The 19,633-nt window shown below is 52.4% G+C and overlaps 2 protein-coding genes across 5 annotated transcripts in view; one reads left to right on the forward strand and one right to left on the reverse strand.

Annotated features, from left to right (window-relative positions):
- C1H1orf226 (chromosome 1 C1orf226 homolog) overlaps positions 1–19,151 on the forward strand; it is a 312,030-nt gene extending 292,879 nt beyond the window's left edge. For 2 of the 4 annotated variants that reach the window (XM_007171683.2, XM_007171682.3), the window contains exons 10-12: positions 398–550; positions 14,524–14,833; positions 15,648–19,151. In XM_007171683.2, the coding sequence (XP_007171745.2) occupies positions 398–550; positions 14,524–14,833; positions 15,648–16,146 (962 nt within the window). In that variant the 3' untranslated portion in view covers positions 16,147–19,151. Of the gene's footprint in view, positions 1–397; positions 551–692; positions 882–14,523; positions 14,834–15,647 lie in introns of those variants that run through there. The other 2 variants (XM_057528371.1, XM_007171684.2) reach the window with 2 other exon arrangements.
- SPATA46 (spermatogenesis associated 46) lies at positions 6,947–9,745 on the reverse strand. The gene is made up of 3 exons (XM_007171681.2): positions 9,636–9,745; positions 8,245–8,358; positions 6,947–7,581 (listed from the first exon to the last, which is right to left on the reverse strand). Exons 1-3 carry the CDS (start codon positions 9,736–9,738, stop codon positions 7,055–7,057), a joined length of 744 nt encoding a protein of 247 aa, XP_007171743.1. The 5' UTR covers positions 9,739–9,745; the 3' UTR covers positions 6,947–7,054.
- Positions 19,152–19,633: the final 482 nt, after the last annotated feature.

Below are 19,633 nucleotides of genomic sequence, written 5' to 3' on the forward strand. Positions count from 1 at the left end.
ACCACTCTGAAAGCCTCTCTGGATTTTTACTTTTGTTTATCAAGGCCCTGTTGTATTCTAATTAATGCCAGTTTGCAAGGTTGCACCAAGTGTTACTACATGCTTTTAACGTAGCTCTTCAGTTTGTACCTTTTTCCTACCACACACTCCATTCAAGGCATCCACGGGCCTCACCAGCTGATCATGTGGTTATCGTTGCCCGGCCTTTACCACCTCCCCTGAGCTCCTCCCCTTCAGCCTGGCGTGTCTGTGCTGCATGGGGTGGAAGCAAGGGCTGAAGAGCCCCTGTGAGGGTCCGCTCAATTGGCCAGGGACCTGGGAGGGCCAAGGGTGGCTTCCAAACCAACCACCTTGCTAATGTCGCCCCCTTCCCCTCTTCTCCCCACCCCCCCTCCAGTGGGCTCCCAGGATAGCTTGCTGGAGATCACCTTCCGCTCTGGAGCTCTTCCCGTGCTCTGTGACCCCACGACCCCGAAGCCAGAGGACCTGCATTCTCCGCCCCTGGGCGCGGGCTTGGCCGACTTCGCCCACCCGGTGGGCAGCCCCTTAGGTAGGCGCGACTGCTTGGTGAAGCTGGAGTGCTTCCGCTTTCTCCCGCCCGAGGACACCCCGCCCCCTGCTCAGGGCGAGCCGCTCCTGGGCAGCCTGGAGCTCATCAAGTTCCGAGAGTCAGGCATCGCCTCGGAGTACGAATCCAACACGGACGAGAGCGAGGAGCGAGACTCGTGGTCTCAGGAGGAGCTGCCCCGCCCGCGGAACGTCCTGCAGAGGCAGGAGCTGGGCGACAGCCTGGACGATGAGATCGCCGTGTAGGTGCCGTGGTGCTAGCAGGCGGAGGCCGTGGCCGAGGTGTGGAGGGCCAAGTCGGGCTGCTTCCCCGGGTAGGGGCTGCCGGCGAATATGCGCACTGCTGAGGATAATACCCAGGGGCCCAGAAGCGTTTACAGTTTCAGAAAAGGATTAGGATTTTGCTTTGGAGGGTCACGTGGGGAAGACATTGGATTCCCAGAAGTGATTCAGCTCCTCCCTCCTGCTTGTGACTACTGGGTGGGTGGGGGTTGGGCAAGGGGCCTCTCAGAGCCCGTGGCTTTGGGAAGGGGTCCCTCTTGAGGACCACCAGGCTGCTGAAGGACCTGCTCCCTCTGCCCGCTGCATCATCAGGCTCCCCTGCTCTGTCGTATGATGTCCCCTTGCCCCCCCCCCCGCTACTTCTGTGGTCCCGACTATGAAGGGAAGCCATCGGTACCTTCTCAGGTACTTTGTGTTTGGATATCAGGATGCTACCAGTTGCCTAACTCTCCCCTGACCTTCGTGGGAGGAATTCCTTCTCTGGGCCCTTGCGAAGATTGTAGAGGTTGAACGCTCTAGGCTGAAAGACAGGATAGTCCTTTCAGTGTGAACGTGGAATTGGGATGTGTCACATTGCGGGGATAAGCTTTCAGATGAATTGGATCCAAATGTTTTCTCTAGATGGGCTTCAGGTGTTGCTACTGAGGGAGACTGGGAGTTTACTGTCACTCAGGCCCTTGCCGTGAAAGCCCGTGGGGAGGACAGCCTCTTGCCTGCCCCAGATCACTTAGGTCTGATTCCTCAGTGTGGATGTCCTGCCCACCTCCTGCCTGCAAGTCCAGCTCATCCACATGGAGGCTGGAAAGCCGCCCTCTCTCCCCTGTGTCCTGCCTCAGGGGCTGTGCCAGCTGAAGCTTTTGTAGCACTCTTGCCTCTATAAAAGCCTCAGAGACCTGGAGCCCCCAGCCTTACCTCTCAACCTGTCCCTTCCACTGGGCAGTAGTCAGTTTTTACTGCAGAAAAAAAAACCCAAACATAGACTGGTAGCTGAGACTGCTCAAGTCCACTCTTCAGAATCACTGCCACTTAAGTCAGAGACGATAGGCACTTTGCCCTTGACCTGTCTCCCTGTGGGTGCGTGCCTCAAGCACACCTGTAAAAAGTGCCAGGTGGAATTCTCTTTCACCATCTAGGCCTAGAGATTACCACCTGGTACAGTGAGCTGATTGGGGCAGGGAGGGCTAGCTTACTTGTCCTTGGTTCCGGTAAGGCCCTAAGTGGCTGTTAACAGATTTAAAGATGCCTGAAGAGAGAGCTGAGACATGCTAGTGCCAAGTGTTGGGGAAATAAGTCTTTATCTTGGACAGCAAACCACAGACCCAGACTGCAGTGTTATTTGGGGATCAATTGGTAAGGATGTAGTTGCAAAACTGAGTTCTTCAAGCCTAACTTGGCTTCATAAAATATAGAAATGGAAGTGCAGGTCTTTTCTTATAGCTACAGTTGGATTTCTTCTAGACCAAAAAGTCCAAATTAAGGAAATAAATGTAGCTTTATGTTAGCCTTCCTTGGTGCACGAGGGTGTCAGTGGAATGGGACGGGTGCGTGTGTGTGTGCATGTGTGTACACGTGTGCTGGCATTGACACACACGTGTGAGGGAAGGTGTATATGTGTGCATAGGCTTGTGAGAAGTGACCAGAGAGAAGAGAATGGGAATCTTCAGGGTGTTTGAATCAACAGTAGATTTGTGTTCTTTTCCTAATGTGCATTTGGTTGGAGAGAAGTGGTTCTGTTTTCGTTATACTCTCTAATTAATCATTGGAAGTAGGTCCAGATACACAAGGGAAGGAAGAACCATGAAATCAAAGGAGAGAGGTTAGGAGTCCAGTTTGGCTGAGCCTCTCTAGCTAGCTTACAAAATCCTACCCGGGCTTCCTTGAGTGTGGGACCTCTTAGCTCATTAGAATTTGGGGTGTTCAGGGGAGGGAAGGTCTGGCTTCTCCAGGCCCACTGCCTGCAAGCAGGGGCTGAGGACAAAGCCAGAGGCCAGTGGATTAGGTGTGTGGAATGTGGTAGGAGAAAGCTTGTTTGGGATGGGGAGAAGAGTGGGTGGGGGGGATAGTTTCTAAAAGGGTCTTGAAAACCTTGCCAAGGGAGGGAAGAAAGGAGGCGGTGGAGAGTTTGAAGAATTGGAGAGACTAGTTCTATGTACCGCTGACTTGGGACCCATTTAAGACCCTTGCCCTAGGGGTGCTCCACAGTGGTTTCCACCCACCTCGGCCCCATTCTTTCCCCAGTTCAGGCCCTCCCTGGAGCACTGGTTTGTGTGTTGGCATTCTCCTCAGTGTGACCCACACCAGTGCGCACTAGGTGTGTTGGAGGTGGAGGAGACAAAGGACAGATCTAGGGGCCTTGAAGGGTCACCAGCCACTGGGCAGGAAAGGGAATGTTGCAGAGCTGATCTCCGAGCAATGTCACCCTGTCCTCTCTCCTTGCTTCTCGCTCTGCTAACTCAACTCCTGCCCCCCCTCTTTTTCATCCTTCTACTCTGCCCTGTATGGAGGACAAGTGGACACCAGGGGCGCCTCCCTTACTGTACCTGCCCCAGCCTTTCCTAGGTGCCAGCAGACTCTTGGGTACACGAGGCTCCCACAGTTGCGGAGCCAGGAAAGAATTTCTCTACACAGGATGGACTGTATATTGGGACTGAAAATTATATTCCTGCTTATACTAATGCTGTCTATAAAGCCTCTTCGTAGCCTCACTTCTCTCAACTCTCATTTAGGGGTTGTATTCCTTTTATTTTCTCTTTGCCTGACTGCTTCTTCCCACTCTGCCCCCTCCCCCCTGAGCCCTCTACTTCCTAAAACTGTGTGGCATTAACTCTGTTGGATCAACTCTCTGGGAAAAGATTCTGTTCATGTAAGTGCACTTACTCCCTGGATGTTGTCACTAGTCTAGTGGCTTTTGCTAAATAAACCTTTCTTATTTCTAAAAGCTTTTCCATTGTCTTTTCTTGCCTCTTCTATTCTACCTGCTCCTTCTCCCCACCCACCTCCCAACTTCCCAAACCCGGTGGCATCAGCTCTGTGACACACGATTCCCAAGGGTGTGTGGTGTTTAGAAAGAACTCGTGTGTTCCTTCAAGGAGCGGGGGAAGGTGGAGTCTTCAGTGGCAGTTTATTCAGACCAGCCTTGCAGGATCGGGCTGTACCAACGGTTCTAATCCTAGGGCGATTTCGCTCCCCCAAGGGATGGATGTTTGGTGACGTCTGGAGACATTTTTGGTTGTCACAACTCGGAAGGAGGCTATTGACACATAGTGGTTGGAAGCCAGGGGTGTTGCTAAATATTCTACAATGAACAGAACAGCCCCACCACAAAGAATTATCCAGCCCAAAATGTCAGTAATGCCTAGGCTATCCCCGTTTTTTTTTTTTGGACTCTCCCAAACCCCAGGTCTTTTCAAACTCCAAACATCACTGGAATATATTGGCGGCGGCAGCAGGTTTTGAGTGCTTGAAAAAGTACATCATAGATACTTTCAGATATAATTAAGATCATCAAGATTATAAAATTTCACTGACTCCCCGACTAAATGTCTGAAATATGTAGTTGGTAGGTTTCTGGGTGGGCCCATTCCAGGAATGTCCATACTGGAGGCAAACAGACTTTTCTTCCCACACCTGCCTAGAAGGGTTATGGTGTCGCTGAAACACAGCTCAGCAGAGGAGTCCTGACTCGTTAAGATGTGGGCTTTCCTGCAGGGAGTAGAAATGAAAGGGGAGGAGGGTTGCTAGCAGAGAGGGATGGTAGAGAAATATGGAGCTGCAGGATCTTGCAGAACCCACATCTTGAAAACCAGGCTTCCCCGACTGGAATGCATAACCATTTTGAAGGCAGAGGTTTTGTTAAACCTGATACTTTGGTGGTAGGCCAGGCCTGAAGGAAAGTTGGAGGGTCAGATCAACCAGGGTCATATACCCTCTGCCCTTTTCTGGCTGAGTGAACTGAACTGAGCCTTATTTTCTTATCTGTAAAATGGGAATGCAACACACCACATAAGGCTATAATGAAGCGTAGATGAGATTGTATTTTAGAAGCACCCAGCAGAATGCCTGGCAGTGGCCCAGGGCGCAGTACGGTTTACCCCCTAATTAACTGGGAGGGGGAGGCCGTGTTTGTGCCGCTCAGTGCAGTTGTGTTCTGCGTGCATTTTCTGCTGTGCGGAAACTATGCAGAACTCTGTACCGAGAAAGCTCCTGGGGTCATAATGACACTACGTTAAATGTGAAAGGTTGGAAGTACCCTGTCCTTAGGGAGAAAACGCTAAATTCTCGCACCTGCCAGGCCATGATTAGCATGTGCTGTGGCCCTTGGGCTCAGTCCCTGGCCTTTGGATGGCGTTCTCTCTCTCTCTCTTTTTTTTTTTTTTACACTGTGCTCTGTGCCCATGATGTGGATGCCCTGGAGGGGGGAGTGAGGGCTGGGCAGAGGGAGAGAGACCAGATGAGGAGTGATTCCTCGCCCGGTCCTCCCACAGACCATGCTGAGACAAGTCCACTCCGTGTCCCCCTCCTCGTACTCCCTCAGGAGCCCTGTCAAGGGGACACACGTGCACAGCAGCGTCCGTAGGGAGAAGCCTCCGGGGGCTCCGGTGGCCTTTCCATTTAGGAAAGCAGGAGGTCAGAGTGAGGACTAAAGACTCGCCAGAGTCCCTCATCTGCTCCCGCCGGGAGCCGGGCCCTGGAAGCAATGGAATAATGTCAGGGCTGCCTGCAGACCACCCTGCCCCGCCCCCAGTGAGCGGGTGGGACCCTGCATGTCCTGGCTCCCAGACCAGTTGGAGCCTGCAAATCAAGTAGACTCTGGGACTCTGACTTAGTGGCTGGAGGGTGGGGGAAAGAGTGGGGTGAGGAGTGGGGTAGTGGGTGCAGGACTGGTGTGTGATGGGGGTTTGAGCCAGCCTGTCTCTCACAAAAGAACCACAAACGATATTTTAGCAGAACAGTGATAAGCAGAAGCAGCTTGGCCAAACTATAAAGTGGGGCTTCGGAAGACTTAACTATGTGACCACTGGAAGGGTAAGCGGAGATCCTCCACCCCAACCCATTGGCCAAGCCATTGGCCCAAGTGGGGAAGCAGAGACAAGGGGAGGGTTGGTGCCAGGGTCCCTGAAAGGAAATGCCCCCTTGCAGTGAAGGGGCCCACTGAGTCATTAGGGAGATGAAGTGAGAGGTAAATAAGGCCTAAAAATAAGACCATCAAACATAAGCTCTTTTTTCTTTAACCACATAATGGGCAGAACCGATGTCCTTGCTGCACCCTCGACGCTCATCCATTTTTCTGGGTCAGAGTTGGCTATGAGGTTTGCTCAGTGATGGAATAAGGGTCAGGGCTGTCTGCTGGGACATTTCTTGGTACTAGGAAGCAGTGTTTTCACATGTTTACCGGGCTTTTTAGACATGACTCAACAGAGCCATGTAAAAATGCCCCCTGGGTCAAAAATGATCTGTTCTGCTTCAGCCAGAGATGTCCCTTCCAAATGAAGGATCATGGTACACGTGGTGGGAATGGGCCCCAGCCCTATTTGCCTCTTTTCTGCCTTATGCGTGGGGCATGTTGTCCTCCCCGTTCCACCCCTCAGAAGAGCTAACACCTAAGAAGCTTTCAAACTGTGCAGAGATTCTGCTGGTGGAACCGAGAGGAAAGGGCGTTCAACCCTTCTCCCTCAGTGTGAGCTCTCCCACGGTGCAGGGCAAGGACCAATCACAGAGGGACCAACAGGAAGGCCAGGGTCTTAGAGCAGTGGTTCTCATACCTGAGCTGCATCAGAATCACCTAGAGGGCAATTAGAACACAGATTGAGGGGCCCACCCCACAGAGTTTCTGATTCATTAGGTCTGAGAATTTCATTTCTAACAAATTCCCCGGGGATGTTCACACTGCTGGTCTGAGCACCTCACTTTGAAAACCACCATTTTAGAAGATAGTCTCAAACTTTGGGTATTGTCTTTCAAAAAAAAAAAAGAGAGAGGCAGGGAGATGGGCCTGGTGTTGCTAGGCAACTGGTAGCAGAAGGGGAATGCGATGATGGGGACCAGGGACTGAGAAGCACAGGTGGTACAGGGTGACCTCAGACTTGACAGAAGGCTGTCACTAACTTTGGTTTATTGGCCTCTCTGTAGAGACATAAATAGGCATCATCCCCCGTTTCCCTGAAGCGTTGTCCGCTAACAAGACAGCTGCCGCCACCCAGCAGCCCTACTTGAAGGCCTGGCAGCTGCCTGAGGAAAGCTTGTCTCCCGGCCGGACCTTCTGCTCCTTGCCCCAGAAGGTTTTGAGCTTGCGATAGTACACCTTGCAGCTGAAGCCCTCCTTGAAGCCCCCCTTGATGTGGCTCTTGAGGGAGTGCAGCGTCGGGTACATACGGCAGCAGCCCGCACACTTGTAGCCTTTCTGCTGGGCCGGGTACCACTTGGAGGCCATTAGGATGTCCTGGGTTGTGATGTGGTCTGTGGAATCCAGGCCGTGCCTGGATTTCTTGGTGGCCTCTTGGGGGCAGGTGTTCTCTGGGGAGGAAGAGGACGAGCAGATGCTCTCAGCCGTGTCCTCTGGGAGGCAGTTGTCCCCCCTGCCCTCGTCCCGCTGCACCTCTGGGACGCTGTAGGTCTCCAGGTGGCTCTCTTTGTCCTTGCATACAAAGTAGCTGTAAGGGGAGAACCAGGGCCGGTAGATGGTGCAGTTCCACCTCAGCTGCTCTCTGTTTGGGGGGTCCCCCAAGATGCAGTCTGCAAAGGAAAGGGCTGGGTCTGAGCCTCGAGCCAGGCAGGGAGCAGTGAGGCCTGGGGTGGCTGGAGGCCGAGCGGAGAAGCAGAAGGGCAAGAAGGCAGGTAGTCAGGCAGGACCTCAGGTTACCTCTGCCCCTCCTTGAGTGCAGTTCTGAGAGCAGGCAGAGGGTGGGGTGGGGAGAGCAGTCTAAGGCATTCCTTCCTGCTGTCCAGAGAAAAGCAGTTTGATCTCTGCGTAGAGACTCCCCTTGCAATGACTAACTAAGCCTTGGCATTTGTCAGGTGCATCCCTCCCTGCAGACACCTTTCCTCTGCCTCCTCTGAGGATAGACACAGGTGGCTCAGCAGACAGCCAGACCTCTGGCCTCCTAGAGCCCCGCTTTCTACCACCACCGGTTGCGGCCGTTTCTCCAGCCTCACTGTCTGCCTGCAACAGCCCAGTCAGGCAGAAAGTGCTGTTCTCCATCAGCCTGAGAGACAGGAGAGGAGAAGCAGAGGACTCTACAGACCTGCAGGTCTCTGCTAAAGGAAGCACCGGACAGGAGACTACAGGGGGAAAGGCAGCACGTGGCGATCCCACACACAGGCACCCTGCCCTTAGGGGAGCAGCCCCTGTTCCCCCAGCTTCTCACATGTGCCCGCCTGAGTCAGAGAAGGCCTCACCTGGTGAGAACACTGTGTTGTACACCCCATGCCGGAGAGCGCTGCTTTGGTGCTGGGGTAGCAGGGCCTGGGCTGGGCTGGACGCCTCAGTGGGAAACACCGTCTTTGCAATGCCTGGGTTACAGAAGAAACACTCTGGTGAGCTGAGCGAGGTTGGGCGTCCTCTTCTTGGGACCCCTCCCCCCGAGACCTACCTAGAGGTTCAACCTTGGTGCTTTAAGGCGCTGCAAAACTGAAGCAAAATAATGACCTTTGTGGCATCCACATAGGCAGAGCTATTCTGGATGAGCTCCTGGGGAATTCCAAATGGGGTGCTGGTTTCACTGAGACCCTGGAAAGGTCCTCTCCAAAGAAGAATATAAGATGTGGACCAGATGACAGCTTTCTGCCTGGCCCTCCCCTTTCTTGACCCTCCTGCAGGTTGTGTGTGTGTGTGTGTGTGTGTGTGTGTGTGTGTGTGTGTGTGTGTGTGTGTGTGTGTGTTTTCACTCCGCACTGTGTGTGTGTGTGTGTGTGTGTTTTCACTCTGCACTGCAGCCTTTGGGTCCCTGGAGGGCCCAGAGGAGGGAGTCTGGTCGCGGACCGCGTAGCTATGTTACAAGATCCCTTTGAGGACGAGAAGCCCGTTTCTCCAATTAAAATGCCTCCCACCCACAGCTAGAGAGTGTTCAGGTGGACCCCAGCTGCCTGATGGTTGCTAATACTTGGGTTAAGAAGCTGACTTGCCTCAAATCGCAGAGCAGTAGCTGTGCTCAGTTTGGGAAACAGATGGATACAGATGTCCTGTGTATAGGCAAATGGATGTTTAGGAGAACCACTTCAGAGGACAGCACTTCTCAATCTTTAATGTGCGTAGGAATCACCTGGACATCTTGTTAAAAATGCAAATTCTGATTCAGCGGGTCTGGGGTAGGGCCTGAGATTCTGCCTTGTTCTAAGAAGCTCCCAGGTGTTGCAGGTCCATGGACCATGCTTTGAATAGCAAGTCCTCAGAACATTCAACTTTATTTCATGATAGGCTCATCAGTTACCACCCCCCCCCCCCTTAGGTTCCTTCTGATGGATGGATAAGTCTAGATCTTCTCCAGGTTTCAAAACAGGGCTGAAACTAGTAGCTACTCCTTACTTAGACAAACTGTCACTTTGAGGGTTCATGCAGATTCAGAGGGGGAAAAAAGCCTGACAACAAATGTTTCCCCCATCCTTCCCTTGCAAGAAATGAATACACAGCAGGAACTACTTACCATGTATGCAGCATTTTGAAAAATTATTTTCTCCCCATGTGTAATTTGACTTTCTCACTAAATTGTGGTCCTGTAACATGATCTGGTACTCAATTAACAAGCTTCAGAAAACCACATTTTTGTGGCCCTAGTGGCACGAGAGTTTACCTGGCAAGCTGGTGGCACGTGAGGACGTGATATCAGGAAAAGTGCTCAGAGCAGAGGAAGAGATTCGAGGCTCAGAAATGCTGAGGAGTGAGAAGTTCTCCATATTCTGACTACTGAAGTGTATGGAGATCACACACACCTGCTCCCAAGAGGCTGGTTGGGTTGTCTAGGCAATAAACATTCTGAGCTCAGTTGACATCACAAGAGGACCACATGATTCTACTCGCCAGGGGAGGTTATCCCTCTCAAAGATGGATGGGGTCTGTAGCAAGCAAGATACAAAAATTTTAAAGATGTTTTTCACTTGTCATTCTTCCGTGGCCTGTCCTGATTGGGGATACCCAGAGAGAGGGAGGAATGTAGTGGAGACCTGAGAGCGATGTTGTCTATTCACCCCCTCTGTTGTTTAGTGTCCCTTTTCCATGTCGTTGCTGTCACCACCCCCAGCTCTGGGGATCCTCTGTCCTCTCTTAATGACCTCTTTGCTTTTTTCATTTGCCTAACCTCTGTCACCAGATGTTTTTGTTGTTTTACCTTAGTTTCTGTTTTTTTGGTTTGGGGTATATTTTTTACATTTTTCTTTGGAAATAATTTCAAACCTATAAAAAGCTGCAAAAATAAAATTTGTACAGAGAACATTCATGTACCCTGTATCCAGATTTTCCTATTGTTAACATTTTCCTCCATCTGCCTTATCAATTCCCTCCCTCTCTCTCTGCCTCTATGTGTGTATACATTTTTTTTTTCTGAGATATTTGAAGGTAAATTACAAACATAATGCCCCTTTGTGCCTAAATACTTCAATACGTACGTCCTAGGAATAGGGACCAAATACTGTTTTAAATGGTTGGTGTTGTCTGTTTTTAGCAAATGACTAAAACATAGTTGGGTGGCTTACTCAACACCATTTTGCTCATTATAAGCAATTTGGTAGTAAGGCTGTGTACTCAGAGTGGCAAGGTAGCCTCTTTCTCTTTGCTTCACTTTTGTCATGGCCAGCCTGCTAGAGGGTTGAAAGATGAGCTTGAAGGTGCCCCATTCTAGATCATCATGACTAGATGCATACAGGGCTTTAGATCTAAAGGTGGGTATGTTTTTGCTGGGTCGGAAAGGTCTGGCCCAGCCCGTAATCAGCAGTGGGCTCCCCTCTCAGTGTGTGAAGCAAGTGTGAGTTAGCATGTGCATATGAGATTCCAGAGTTGTCTTCCTGTCTGTGTTTACTCACAGTACTTAAACATTTGCAGGACAGTGTGGAGAATGAGATCTCATGTACCTCCTTCATAGCCTGGTTTGGAACGTTAGAACATGTTAGGATGTAAATTGACGCCACGTACCTTGGCAACTTTGAGGGTATTGGCAGTTTCACTTGGCCGTCGTGGTGTAGAGAAAGATGATGGGTCTGGGAGTCAGCCTACGTGAGTTCTAACCCCCTGCTCTGCTGTTATCTCCCTGTGTGGTATTAGGCAGACCTCTCTGCCACCTGCTTTTCCCATTTTGTTAATTTAGACGGTTGGAGTGGATGAATGAACATCTTTCTGGTCTAAAATCTAGGGATTCACATGTTGGAAACGAGACAGCAAAAAAATGAGTGATACACACATGATCCAGAAAACTTAGAATTTCATCTTGCCTTGGCCCACTCAATTCCTCCCAGTGCCAGCTAGGAACTTCAGATATACTTAATGTAAAGGGGCCTCAAAATATTGGGGGAAATACAGGAGGCTGCCTCAGCGCCTGTTTGTAGAATTTTTAAAATACGACTCTGTTTTGGTTTATTACAAAGCGTATGGGAACCTGGTCATCCAGGTCTGTTACACTCCTCATAGCAGGACCCCTGTCTTGCATACTGTATCCTCTTGGTGTGCTGTTGCTGGTGACCGAGATGGGAGGTGACACTCCCAAAGTGGTCGGTCACTACATAAACTGTGTCTCTCTCTCGTTTGTTTCCCGCCTGCTTTCCGAGCCCCTTTCTCGGACAGGTAAGATACTGTCTTTCTTTTGGATGACTTTGGCCCCAGATGCTCCCCTCTGCTTGGCTATGTGCATGCTGGGGGGTGCTGTTAGGAGGGTCACCTGGTTGGGATCCAGTCACCTTTCTTTCTGCCATCACCATTATTTTCTGAACCACCAAGCCTCCCATCCTGACAGAGTGTGGGGTCATTAGCGCCTTCAGCAGGAAAGGGGCTCGCTGCACATCCCTCAGATGTGGAGATGAAGGGAGCCCCAGCCAGAGTCCTGCTTTGGAGAGAAGGGCAGTTTTTCCTGGCCTGACCTCAAGAGCCCCTGTGGACCACTCCTGGAGGAGGGCATTTTGAGTGGCTTTTGTAAATGGAAGAAGGCTTGGGGAACAGCTTCTCTACGATGTTAGCCCATAATGCAGTCAGTTTTAAGTATTCATATCAAAAGTCAATTCAATTAATTTATTAAATGCCTACTGTTGTGCAAGGCCCTATGCTGAGCATTATAGACAAAAAATGTCACTTAAGATGCTTCATCCCATCAAGGGATTTATTTTATTATTAAAGACAAGATGTATTTACCAGAAGACTTAAGAGAATTATGAAGAGAGTATATGATGAGCTATTTTTAAATTACTTAAGAATTCAGTGTATACATCCTGAAGGGTAGAGAAACAAGAAGTACAGGAAATCTAAAATGGTGCTTAATCCAAAAGTTATTTATGTTTCTTAGAATGTGTTTCTTCAATAATTATAATCAAAGGGGCTCACAATTTACAAGTCACTTTGCCAGGTGTTTTTGGTACTTACACTTTTAGAAATGAATGTGTCTGCTCTGAAAATTCACATTAAACCAGTAAGGAAACAGCCACAGAACTATGTGAGCCCGAAAGTGGTAGGGATTGGCCTTCTTCCCTGGCATATATCTCTTGAACATTTGCTCTAGTTTCATGGTGGCCCCAATACTTTCTGGTTTGGGGGGAAATCATTAAATGCTTAAGTTTCCAAAGGCTTCTCTGCTCGTTTGCAGAGTTCACGATTAAAGAAAATTTAGAAGGATATGGGACATGATAGGTAAATTATGCAAAAGTGGATGACATGGCAAGATTTACACTCTCAGGAGAAGACTCAAGAGTTGATACCCCTGTTGTGGGATAGGCCGGGATCTCCTGCTAATGTGGTGGGTCTACATCTGGAACCCAGCCAGCCTGACCCAGTCAGCTCTGTGCCCTGTGTCCCAGGGATGTTCTAATCGAGTTCCCGGCATGTCCCCTGCAGCGGTGCTTTTCTCGCACGTGGGTTAGGGGCAGTTACAGAGGTGAAGACTGTGGGGTTCATCACAGGGGGAGGTCTCCACTCCTCCCACAGCTTCCTCCTGCCGCCCGAAGCCCCTTAGCATATGGCTTATTGAGGTAGTTGGCTCAGAAGGGATATCTCTGCATAAAACCACAATAAAGAGAGATGCTTCCCAGTGCCCAGGACTCAGCAGTGCAGGGCAGAGAATTGCTTTATGCAGAAGTTCAGCGGAAGAAAAGGTATACCCTAACCTCAGTTACTCTTAGGAAGGCTCGGCTAGAGTAGGCACTTTAGCAGAGGTGTTGACAAGGAGCAGAGCCTATGACCAAATCGCTCTCCTCCTCTGAGACTGACAAAATATCTGGAGTAGCTGGTAAGGACAGCAACCTCAAGCCTGCTTCCAAGGCCCCAGAGTGGGTCTGGCTGCACTGAGGCCTGAGCTAGATTTCCTGGTGGGGAGAGGCTGCCTCTGTGCAAGTGTGTGGACAGTGTAGCTTAGAGCCCTGAGCTCTAGCCATTCCAACTACAGACCTCGGAGCTCCTGTGGTCTTGGTCTCCACAATTCTCTATCTGCAAATGGGGTTGGCATTTCAGGATATTTATTGAGCACCTACTATGTGCCACACCCAGGCTAGCTGTTAAAGACACAAAGATGAGCGAGACATGGCTTCTGCCCTGCAAGTGTTTACAACCCAGTGGGTCTCCTCCCAGCCCTTTGAGTTAATCTTTCCAGCCGAACAGAGATCCCTGGGAGGCAGACTGTGCACGAGGCGTATTTAGGCGGTTATTCCATGCAAGGCAGGAAAAGTAGTGGCAAGAGCCCTGAGCTTTAGGTGAGAAAACCTGGGTTCTAGTTCCCACCGTGCCAGTAATTGGGCTGTGACCTCGGGCCCAGCAGTTCATTACGCTGAGCCCCGTCTTCTTCCTCTATAAAGAGAAATCTTACCACGCCCCACCTTACTAGCTTGTGAGGATTAAGCGAGCTGGTGTTTGTCAGCTTCCTCCTGCTTCCTTGGCACCAAATGCTTGTCCATTTGGCGTGAACTGGTTCTGAACCACCACTTAGCACCTCTCTGCATGCAGCTGTCCCATCCTCCCAAGTTCCACCCCCAAGAGAAGTGAGCATTTTTCCTGGAGAAAACGTGCTACTCATGTGGCTTTTTAGCAGGGAGCTTCCAACTCCAAGCCTCATACTTGCCATCCCTCCACCAGCTTCTACCCCAGCGCCTGACTCAGAGAGCTCCACATGTGCTCGTGGCAGGATAAAAATGTCACATCTCATTGCTTCATCCTTGTTTTTCTCTACTTCAAAGGGCCTGGTGACCCCAAGGTAAGGGGTGAAGCCATGAGTCAAGGAGGCATGTTTAAAGGGATAAGTTAGCTTTCTTGTGGCTAGAGTTCATCACTGATTAACCTGGGTGAGGCAGAACTAGAATTTCTGGTCCCACATCCCATCAAAACAACTGGATCGGAAGGTTCAAGAGTGTCTTTGCTGCCTCCCTCTTGACTATTGCCAAAGCCTCATGAAGTTACAAGCTGTGGGTGTGGTATAAGGAGCAGATCAAAAGCGATGAGGTCGAAGGCCCCCCTCCCCTCTCCTCACCGGCTCTCTGTCTTTCCCTCTCTGTTTGTAGTCGATCACAGCATGTTTGAGAACTTGAACACAACCCTCACTCCAAAGCTCCAGTCAAGCCGCTCCTTCCCCCACTTGCCCAGGCCTGCGGCCCCCAGCTCTGCCGCCCTGGGGTCTGTGGAGCCCGGAGGGCCTGGACTGTGGGTGGGCAGCGGCCAGCACCTCAAGAACCTGGGCAAAGCCATGGGGGCCAAAGTTAACGACTTCCTGCGGAGGAAAGAGCCCTCGAGCCTGGGCAGCGCGGGCACGATGGAGGTCAACAAGACCGCAGGGGCCCAGCTGGCCGGCGGGGCTGACGTGGATGACGGAAGGTGAGTGCACCTCTCCCTCCCGCCCTGACATCCTTACGGGTCTGGACCCGCTGGAAGGGGCCTGCGACAGACTGTAGTGTCTAGAGGGGAGAATGGCCTTGGGGTGGGGACGGAGGTTGTCACATAAGGAACAGCTGAAGGATCGGGCCATGTCTGTGGGAGCCGGCTTCCACTCTCCCACCGTGGCTGAAGTTTACGGCGTGCCCGTCACGTCCTAGCACTGTGCTATGCTTCAGCTGCATTATTTTACCTAACCCTGAAACAGCCCTCTGAGATAAATTATATTATTTCCATTTTGCAGGTAAAGCAGGTTCAGAGAGGTCACCTGAGGAGCTTCAGGTTACAGAGTTAGTAATTGGCAGGGTTGGATTCAAACCCAGGTATTGCCGGAAGCTCCCCGGGGGGGATTCTGACACCCAGCCACACCTGAGAAGTGCTGCCCTGACTGTCGGTAGTGGAGAAGCCGGCGTCTGGCAGAAGCCACTGGTCAGGGGAGAGAGGAGCCTCTGCTTTGGCAGCCCTCCCACGTCCAGCCTCGTTGTAGACGCCTACACTCCCCACGTGGGGATGCACTTTTCAGGGCTACTGTATAGGTTCTGACGTGACGCAGTTCACCAGTGGTCCCAGTGTTAATGCTGTGAACACCGAGTGAGGATGTGACAGGCCCAAAGCCATTTGTGTTCAAACTGCCGCGACTCGCACGCTAAACCAAGAACGAAAGCCCACAGCGAAAAGCGCTTCCCGGGTGGGTGAGTGGAAAGTGCAGCACGGTGTCTTGCCAGCCTTATGTCAGCTCATGTCACCAACCTTATAGGTCAGCCCTGCAAGAAGCATTCCCTCGGCTGGATCCCCCGCCTCCTACCACCAGGAAGCGAACCCCTCGGGCCCTGAAGACCACCCAGGACATGCTGATTTCATCGCAGCCGGTCCTAAGTAGTCTGGAGTATGGGACAGAGCTGTCACCTGGGCAGCCCCAGGACTCCCCTCCCACTGCCCAGCCCAGCCCAGCAGATGCTTCACAGCCAGAGGCCGTCATGGAAATGATGGACAGGGGCGAGGCTCTGCCCAATGGAGAGGTTTCCCTGTCGGTACCTGACCTAATCCACAAGGACAACCAGGACGAACCGAAGCTAAAGGTGACTGAGTGCCGAAGGGCCTCCTCCCCTGGCCTCATCGAGAGAAATGGTCTCAAGCTCAGCCTGAGCCCCATCAGCCTGGCTGAGTCTCTGGAGGACGGCAGCCCGCCTCCTCGGGCACGGACCTCCAGCCTTGACATCGAGGGCCCTCACCCAGACCTGCTGTCCTTTGAGTAGAGCTTCTTCTGCTCCTGCTGAGCCCCCCTTCCCCTCTGCCCGCTCCTCCACCGTGCACCCTGGCCCTTGCCCCAGCTCCACCCTGCTGTCTGTCCTGCTTGCACAAGGCTCAGCAGAGCCAAGTCTTCCACACGGGCTGCTGCAGGGCCACAAGTCCATGCGTAGTCCTAGTTCAAGAGTCCGTCCGTGGAATGGCAAAAGGACTCGGGTGCCACCCCAGCTCCTCGGGTGCTGGCTGCAGCCCTTGGATACTAGGGCGCCTCTGCTCCGAGTTGCCCTGGCTTCCCACCGACCTGCAGGGCCAGCAGCGCAGGCTGAAGGGTATTCTCTCTGCCTGGCTCCCACATGCTGCCTGCTCTTCTTCCTCCCCTGCCCTCCTGGTTCCTTTCTTCTCCTCCCTGGGGGCCAGAGGCCTCCTGCCCCCCGGGGGAATCAGGCTGGATGAGGGATGACGGGTTTGGCTTGATGATAGGCCCGGGCCCAGAAAGCCGCACACCCTGAGCACAGCCCAGCCACAGCTTCTCCTGGTCCCAAGACAGCACAGGCCTCGGGTTGTTACCTCGCCTCTGCCCGTGTGGATGCAAGCCGGGGGCAATGCTTCCCGGGCCTGAGACCTCGGGCAGCCTTGTCGACAGCCCGGGTTCACAGGGTGTGTCTCATCTAGCCTGAGGCAGGGCACAGAGCCAGCCAGCGAGAGCGCCTGCCAGCATGGGAGTGTGGAAGGCACTGGGCAAGATGATGCAGCCAGCTACGCTCGGGCTCGCCGCACAGAAGGGACCCGGGCTTCCCTTGCTGTGCGTGAAGACAGGGCTAGGCAGGCCCTGGCAGAAGCAGCAGAGCAAGTTCTGATCTTGTTTGGCGGGGAGGGCCCAGGAACCTGGCATCCAGGGAGCTGGTCCCGAGAGAACCCAGAGCAGTCGTGGGGAAGGCAGTGAAAACGGGATGGGGAAAGAGTAGTCGTAAGGGCTCAGAGCAGCTTTTCGGGGTTTCCACAGCGTGATGTGATGTAGTTCTAGGGTCTAGGCATGGTAAGTACGAGAAGCAAGGTGAGGAGTGTGAGAGGTTGGAATGTGGTAGGAACCGTGGAGCAGACCGCCCTTAAGGAGGAGGCGCTCCGCTCTTGTACAGAAGGTGCTGTCTACCTGCCTGCCTCTGGGGTCTCTGTGAGGGATTGACAGTTCACACAACGCCACTGGTTCTGCCTTCCTGGGTTAACCGACGTCTGTGTTCCTGTCTCCCACCAGGGGTCCTGTCATGCTGTTTTCCTGTGGCCAAGAGACCCTGTCGGGGGGTGATCCCAACCCTGGGGGCCTTTGCAGCAAGAAGAGAACATGCCTTTTTTTGAGCAAGGTGGCTGGGTCCCCGGGAGAAGGCTGGGAGTAGCACATCTGGCCAGAGTGGGCTGTTCAGTTCTTCTGTGATTCCTGCCGCCTCCCCTTTTCTATTCTTTGTTCGGCTTCCCACTCTGGGTGCCCCAGAGCTCACTGCCCACTTCATCTCATCACCCATTTCCTGCTCCCCTCCCCACCACCTCTGCCTTATAAAATGTCCAAGCTAACTCCTGCAGACCCGGGAGCCTCGGGGGACCACCGGGATGCAGGTGCCCTTCCCGCCTCTTTGCTTCTGCAGCCGGGGGCCTTGCCACAGCTCTCCCGCTGCCTTTTCTCCTACCCTGCGTTCTCAGAGTGAAGCTTTGTCTCATCTTCCTCAGGAGGGCCCAGGCACGCCAGGCACCTTGCAGGCCGTGGTGAAGTGAGGAAGGCTGTTACTGAATTGAGTCGATCCTGACTTACTCCAGGAATATCACAAAGATGTTGATATCTGACCCTGATGCTCAGAAGTTCTCAGGACTAGCATTCGGGGGCCTGTGAGTTTTCCCAGAATGGCTTGGGGTTCTGCACAAAACACAGAGCTGGGGGCAGAGAACTAACCCCACGTGCTGGCAGCTAGCCCGCTCTCATCTGCGCTTCCATCCCAGAAGCTCGGTTTGCTCCTCTGACGGGAAACTTACCAGGTTCCTGCACCCTGGGGCTGCTCCTCTCCCAGAGACCAGGGTGGGTCTGGCCGGGTGATATTGTAGCCATAGGTGCAGAGGTGGCAGGCCTGGGCAGGCTTAAGCACCCTGCTCTCCGCTCCACACCCAGCCGCTGCTGAGGTCCTGGCCCTCAGACCCAGGGTTAGCCCAGGGATCCTATCAGGCTGTCCCAGGACCATGGCCAGGGTGACCCAGTGTTCCTCAGACTCGTGCCTAGTACCAAATAAGGGGCTGTGGGACCCTGCTTCAATGTCTGGGTGGCCTCTCTGCGATCTCCATCTCAGCCATCCTTCTACAGGAGGGGTGCTGCTGCTACCGGGGTGGGGGAGCTCTCTGAGGCTAAAATCAGGTCCTATAGATGCGACAGGGAGTGCCTGGTGCTAGGGCTGAGTGTTGCCCAGAGGCCAGTAGGAACAGCGACTTCTGTCCTGCTGAGGGCCCCGGCTTGGACCAGCTCTCTATGCAAAGCCCCACTTGACTTCCCGTGTCCATCTCAACAACCTGACCTGCCCATGACTGCAGTCACCGCCCTGACACACCCCTCATGGTGAATCCAGCTTCTCCGGAAGCTTGACCCTCGGGTGGCCCAGTCTGCTCAAGGACAGGGTACTGAGGAGAAATGAAGGGCCTGTCTTCTATGTCCAACAGAAGGAAGCTGGGGCCACAGAGTTTTTTCTCTGCCTGTTACCCACTGTCCTGTATCCCCATATTCAGCAATAGTTTTACCCTGATAGATGCAAGGTGAGCTTCCAGAACTTGGCAGGAAGGTGGCATATTCCCCTGCGTGGAGAGAAATGTATCTGTGTTAACGAATGTGGGTGATATATGAAGACATTCATGTAGTCCATCAACTTTTAAAGAACAAAGAGGTTGGCCCCGGTTTGGGGAAAGAAGAATATTACAGAGCTATTCCAAGTGTTTTCTAGAGATTTTATATTTATATTTTTAGTAATCTTCTGGTAGAAGGAAACTACACAATAAAATGATTTGGTTTGGTTTTGCTGGTTTGGTTTTTTTTTCTCCTGACTGATGCAGAGTGGTTGGTTTTTCTGAAGGCTGCCTTGTTGAGCGGAGAGCATTGGCCTTTTGCTTTGTGAGCCTGGAAGAGTGAGACATGAGGTTGATGGGCACTGCTGACAGATCTCCAGCACGAGACCTTGGGAGGAAATGATCTCTCGGGAGGTACCCTCATATGTTCCTCTGACTGGCTGGCTGCTGTGGAAGTGTCCCTCTTGCAACCAGACCTATGTCTGGTTCAGGGCATCAACATCACATGCAAAGGTGCAACCGTCCCCGTCAGAAGGAAGCAGGGAGGAAATGCGAGTGACCACCAGAGCGTCCACCTGGGGTCCATAGCCCTCTCCCATCAAGGAGGGGACAGAGCTGGGTGTGCACACAGACACTCTTCAGAGAGGGACCAGAGCTGCCATCAGATTCAGAGTCATTAGTAAT

This window comes from Balaenoptera acutorostrata, chromosome 1 (assembly GCF_949987535.1).
Source record: "Balaenoptera acutorostrata chromosome 1, mBalAcu1.1, whole genome shotgun sequence".
NCBI lineage: Eukaryota > Metazoa > Chordata > Mammalia > Artiodactyla > Balaenopteridae > Balaenoptera > Balaenoptera acutorostrata.

What these genes read in the sequence shown, in the direction of transcription:
- SPATA46 (XM_007171681.2), bottom strand. Translation starts at nt 9,738, where the DNA reads ATGGAGAACTTCTCACTCCTCAGCATTTCTGAGCCTCGAATCTCTTCC. An exon ending in ACGTGCCACCAGCTTGCCAG is followed by an intron (nt 8,359 to 9,635) that starts GTAAACTCTCGT and finishes TCTGTAACCCAG; the next exon opens with GCATTGCAAAGACGGTGTTT. An exon ending in CAACACAGTGTTCTCACCAG is followed by an intron (nt 7,582 to 8,244) that starts GTGAGGCCTTCT and finishes TTTCCTTTGCAG; the next exon opens with ACTGCATCTTGGGGGACCCC.